At 38.9% G+C, this 6139-nt stretch overlaps 1 protein-coding gene across 1 annotated transcript; it reads right to left on the bottom strand.

Moving 5' to 3' along the window:
- Positions 1–1221: 1221 nt before the first annotated feature.
- On the bottom strand, positions 1222–5526 carry LOC122042878 (protein WEAK CHLOROPLAST MOVEMENT UNDER BLUE LIGHT 1-like). Its single transcript, XM_042603258.1, has 3 exons — positions 5423–5526; positions 3471–4823; positions 1222–3361 (listed from the first exon to the last, which is right to left on the bottom strand). Exons 2-3 carry the CDS (start codon positions 4767–4769, stop codon positions 1430–1432), a joined length of 3231 nt encoding a protein of 1076 aa, XP_042459192.1. The 5' UTR covers positions 4770–4823; positions 5423–5526; the 3' UTR covers positions 1222–1429.
- Positions 5527–6139: the final 613 nt, after the last annotated feature.

Consider the following 6139-nt stretch of genomic DNA (forward strand, 5'->3'; position numbering starts at 1 on the left):
CATTTGCTTAACCATAGCTTCTTGGCCTGTAAGTAAATTTTCAAACTCAAGAAGTGACGGTTGTGTTGACCATCCTTGTATAGCAGCAACAAATCCTTGATATTCTGGTTTCAAATCATGGATAGGAGTTGTTGGATCTAATTCTGAAATTTTGTTACATATCGGCTTTACCTTGTGGAAGTATTGGGCAATCATTTTGTCACGTTGCCCTATTGCTAGTAGCTCATTCTCCAAGAGTTGTAATCTTGTATTATTCTTCTTTGAAAAGAGTGTAGCAAAGATATCCCATACTTCCTCTAGTCTTTTGGCATCTCGGATGTGCTCCAACATTTTTTTCTTCAATTGTGATTTTTAAAGCAAACATTGTTTTACCTTTGATCCTTCATTTTCGCAAGATGCCATTGGCATCTTCTGACGGTTGCATGGCTTCACTACCACTGCCAACCTTCTAAAGATTCTGACCTTGTAGGTAGGACTCCATACATGTGTCCATGTGTTATAGTTTTTGTTGTTGAGCTTCTTGACTCCTCCTACTACTTCGCACATTGTGTCGAAAAGATTTTGATTATACCGAACAAGTTTGATTAACAACCTTGTACAATATAAACCTCCACACGATTCAAGATAACTCCACCAAGAACAATCCCTGATCGTTTAGCTCTGATACCAATTGTTAGAAATTGGACTATAAACAAGTAAATAAATTACTTATATTATATCCACACTTTAAAGGCATTGCAATACTTTTGAGGATCACTCACAATTTTAAAGAGAAAAGAAGGAAAGTTGAAGAACAACTTTCAACTTGAAAACTCTACATTTTGATTTTTCGTTGAATGATTAAATGCAGGAGGAGTATTTATAGCACTCACTATACAAGATATATAGTTGATCAAAAACTAAGTTTATCTACAAAAAAAATTTATTCTTATCCATTAGATGAGAGAAATACTCTCAACTACACATTCTAATTTCTATCTATTAAATTCTATCCAATGAATGAGAGAAATACTCCCACCCATATATTCTAAATTCTATCTATTAAATTCTATCCTTGAATGAGAAAATTACTCTCATCCATATATTTTTATTTTGGTATTGATCTCCAACAGTCCATACCAAACACCACAGCCGACTGATGGTGTACACAGTCGACAAGATGGGAAGGCCTAAACCACATTCATTTTTCAGGAATGGAGGCCTCATGGGTACAAGGTACATGGCTCTGGTAATAATTACTTTCAAGAAAGCTATGCCATTAGATTAGTTTGCACAATAAATCATACGAGTGTACAATTCATCAATGTCTGTATTGTCAAATTTGTGAGGCATTTACATTCAGCAGGGAAAGATTATATGAAACTCGTTACAACAACAAAATGGCAATCTTCTTCACTCAGGCATCCATGCATCAACTATGTCTATTGGTTCAATGTTTGGTTCGGCGGCCAAAGAAGAAAATAAACTTCCAAAATACTGATTTCTTCTTTTTGTTCACGATAATAGAATGTTTAGTATCTTCCAACTCAGGATGCACAAGAACATCGCTTTCTTGCTTCTTGCTGCTCGTTGTTTCACTTTCGTGAGGCAAGCTAGAATGTGTGCTCTCCTCGGGACCAACAACGGCAACACTTGTAGCTTCATTGCTAGCTTTCCATTGCTGTTCTAACTCCTCTTCTGGCTTTCTGGTCATGTTTGTTTCACTTCTCTGATGAACACTCGCAAGTGAGCTCGCTTGATGTCCAACAGTTGCTTTACCTGCATCATTAGCTTTTCTTTGATGCTCTAGCTCAGCTCTGCATGCCCTAAACGCCTGTTCTGCTGCCAATTTGCCGCTCATCGCCTCCTCGGCCTTCTTCATAGCGATTTCCAAAGCTTCCTTGCGTTGTGGCATCTCCCTATATGCTTCCTTCAGTCTCTTCAAGCTAAGTAAATGCGATTGTATAGCCATTTCAATTTCTGTGTGAGCGGCTGTCATTTTCTCACGCGCAAGCTGCTCCGCTTCATTGGCTTTCTTGCAAAGAGTCAAGTACTCATCTAATTGTAGAGTCACACCAACCCCGCTAGGGAGATGCACACTGTCTTGACGTGCGTGCACCTGTGCAAGTGCCAACTTCTCTGACGCTTTCGCTGCTTCTATTTCCTTGAACGTTGCATGTAGTTTCATCTGCATTGTGCTTGCAGCGGCTTGTGCTTGCTCAGCCTCGTTTCTGGAATTTTGCAGTTCTTCACGCACCATCTTCGCAACAGATTTGGCTTCATCTGCTTCCTGAGCTGCTCTTGGCAATGACTTGAGTAGCTCCACCATCTTGTCTCTGCCTTCCTTTTCCCTCATTCTAACTGCTTCGATTTCTTTGTTTGTCCTGTCAATCTCAGCTACTAGGGAAGAAACGACTATAGATGCCATGCCTTCCCTCTGTTTTAAGATATTGAGAGCAGATTTTTCAGCTTCAAGCTCAGACTTGAGGTCTGAGAATGCAACTCTAAGAGAGTTAACCACGTTTTCAGATTCTTTCTTTCTATTGTTCAATTCCTCAAGTTCCCTTTTAGTTAGATCCGTTTCTTCAGTGAATGGGAGTCTTCTCTTTGTTTCTGCCTCATTATCTGACATTTTATCAATTTTTAAACCCTCAGACTCTTCTTCCAATTTTGCTTTCATATATGCTACTAATTCAGCCTTGACTTTAGATAACAATGCAGAGGATGTATCTAGTTTTAATTTTAGATCCTTTGTTAACGTCAGCAGCTGATAAAACTGTTGAACCTCTTCTTCAACCTGTTTTAATTCCTTCTCCCATGTTAGGCAATCTTGATCTCGTACCAAGATCGCACCAATTCTATGTTCATTTGCCTCAAGATATGCAGCACGAGCTGATTGCAATGGACCTTTTGTTGAGTTGAGCTCCATGGTAAGCTCCTCTACTTTCTTCTCAATCTCCATGGCAGCAAAAGTAGCCTCTTTAGATTTCCTAATTGCAGTATCTCTTTCAGTAATCAATAAAACCAACTTTTCTTGTAAATCTTTCAGTTCCTTAACCGATGACTGTCTCTCAGTCATTATGGCTTCATGTCTCTCTCTGGCAACCTCTAATTGTGCTTTAACCACATTGCTTGATTCAATGGGAATACCTTGCTCTATTTCATCGAATCTTAGATGGGACAGTTCCATGTCTTGTCTTGCATGAGCCTCGTCTTGCTTGGCTCTCTCTAGTTTATGCTTCAGTTCTTCTATTAACCTCTCAGTGCCTTCCATCTCTTTCAGTACCTGGACTTTAGCCTCTTCAGAAAAATCTAATTGTCTTTTGCATTTAGCAATTTCTCCTTGAACCTTTTCTAGTTCAAACTTGGCAGTCTTTTGTTTCTGCATGTAGCCAAATTCCACATGTTAATGATGGAGCAATAAAAAATGTAAGAAATTTCAACAAAGTTATAAGCATCATCATTCTCAGAAAGAGCATAAAGACTATTACTGCAAATTGTGCTTTATTAGCTCTCCAGTCATAGGTTCCTCCAAATTTGTTCACAACTGCCATAACAGGAGCTTGTGTACTTGTGTCGACAATACCTCTATTTGTGACTTCTCTGTTCTTGAAGGATTTAGTTAACTCTGCTGGCTTCTTATCTGTTTCTCCAAGAGCATTCCAGCGGCTGAGATCAGAAAGGAACCGAGATGGCTTCCTTTCACTTTTTCTTCTTTTAGTGTCCTCGCTGGTACCATATTTAGAAGAAGCTTTTCCTTTATGAGGGGAAATGCTCTTTAGTCCTTTTTGTGCCTCCAAAAAATGAGATAGTGGATCTTTAATAGTTTCTGAGATAAGCAGAGCTTTACCACCAACGGAAGTATCTAGTACACTAGAGTTGTCTTTTGCATTTGCATTTGCATTATCAATGTCTATTATTGAGGCATTGGCAATGCTTTGCTGAGATCCGTCTCCTTTTTGATGCTGGCTACGAGTATCCACGTTTAAAGTAGCAGTCACTTGTGGGGATGAGATATCTACAAATTTTTGTATCTGTACAACATCTTCATTGAAAGGTTTGCTATGCACTGATGAAGAATCAGAAAAATGTTGCTGAAGCTGAGCAGATGCCTCATCTTCATCTTCTGCACCTTCTTTAAGCTGTCTATGAGTAGTGAGACTTTCAGAAGCAGTTACTTGTTCAGCTGAGATATATGCAAAATTTTGCTGAACTGATGGTTCAGAATCCTGGACAGCAACTTCCTGTTTGTTATTGGCATTGACTTGTTCACTTAAAGGCTTGTTGTTCTCAGATGAAGGATCTGAGAGGTGTTGCTGAAGCTGAGCGGATGCCTCATCTTCCTGCTTGTTAGTCAACTCAACACCTCCACTTAAAGGTTTGCTGTCTACTGATGAAGGACCAGATAAATGTTGCTGAAGCTCAACTGATGCCATTTCTTCTTCTACTCCTTTCTTGTGCTGTCTATCAGTAGTGAAAGTAATTTGTTCAGATGAGATATATTCAAAATTTTGCAGAACAAATGGCTGGGAATCCTCTACAGCAACTTCCTGCTTGTAATTCGAATAGACTTCTTCTACTCCTTTCTTATGCTGTCTATCACTCACATACTTGTTGTCCATTGATGGAACTGAGTAATGTTGCTCAACTTTTGTCCCTGTATCATCCACACTTTTCTCCTGAAAGTGATCAGTACTCTCAAGATATTTGTCAGCTACACTTGAAGTTACAAGTTCTTCTGAAGATGGAAGAGATTCTGGCGGCATGGATAATGTGCTTGCTTCTTCCATAACTGAGGAATATGTTCAGCCCACTTGCAGATTATCCATCTAAATGGCACCACACTTGGCACAATAAGCCAACAAAGATTAGGTTAAACATATTCAGCTAATGTAGCCACAAAAAATTATCATGCATATAAAAGGAAGTTTACTCAGTTTATAAGAAGGTTTGTTTGTGATCCTATATGGGAATTTTACTCAGTTTATATGAGTTGCAACACAATATTTTTTTGTGGACTATCAAACATTCAAAAACAAAGTTTTTATTCAACGAAAAATTCCTGAAGTCTGATAAATGGCGTATCCTATGGTTTTGAAGCTCATCAAGGAGATGGAAAGATCAACAAAGTCACACTCCTAATAAAGAGGGAAAAACCAAAAAATGGAGTAAAGACAACAAGAAGTATCTATCGGTAGTTTCACGTTCTAAAGAAAGGCAAAAGGCAACATACAACATGAAGCTTTCAGAAGGCCTTGAATAAAGTTGCGTGATATCAACTCATACAATTAATCAGTTTCCGTTCCTGACTATTGTTAATCTTTGTACATTTGTCACCCCTAAACGGCCATCAAAATCTTATCCATGCTAAGCAACTCCAAGGATCAAATTGAGGAAAGCAAGAGAAGCAAATTAACATGATGAAACGCGAGAGATGACTTACTCGTTTTTCCATCGCCAGGAAGTCGATGAAGGACGAAACCGCGGTAATGGATAGCAGAGAAAAGAAAAATAACTTGGAACAAGGATTGAAGAACAAAACAGGGCTGGCTAGTCTTCTCCTGACTCTTCCTAGCCAGGACTCAGTCGTGATTAATTAATTATTCGTTTACTTTGCCATGGTTGGACACGCCTCTCCCCTCGGACGTCATCGAAATGCCTCTCTTCTCACTCGTGGGGTTGACCAAACCGCGCCGGGGCACATTTGGGAGGGAGCTAACACCAGGCCGCTGCCATAAAATATTTTGCTTAGCTGGGAACTGAACAGAGATTGGAGTGGAATTAAGGGCATTTGATTAATTCTGTTGTGCTCAAGTGATTAACGGAAACAACTGGAAGGAATATAAATAAAAAAATGTAGCGAAAGTGTAATGGAGACAACTAGAAGGGAAAACTGATTATGGCTGGCCTAAACTATCTTCAGCCATGGAAGCTGTGCTCTTATTGTTATTTATCACTAAATGTTTGACAACAATATGCTCTTCACCATACCATTCTGATATTTTGTTTGGTGCTTTTTAAATGCCCAAAGTTTATTTTTGATGAGGGAATGCATCCGCCAAGTGGATTAGAAGCCAAGCTACTTGCAATATTTTTGAGACTCTGCTAAACATAAAATTAAAAAAACAACAAAGGACCACTAAATTGCTGTAGTTTATTG

Source organism: Zingiber officinale, chromosome 2A, assembly GCF_018446385.1.
Source record: "Zingiber officinale cultivar Zhangliang chromosome 2A, Zo_v1.1, whole genome shotgun sequence".
In the NCBI taxonomy this organism is placed as follows: domain Eukaryota; kingdom Viridiplantae; phylum Streptophyta; class Magnoliopsida; order Zingiberales; family Zingiberaceae; genus Zingiber; species Zingiber officinale.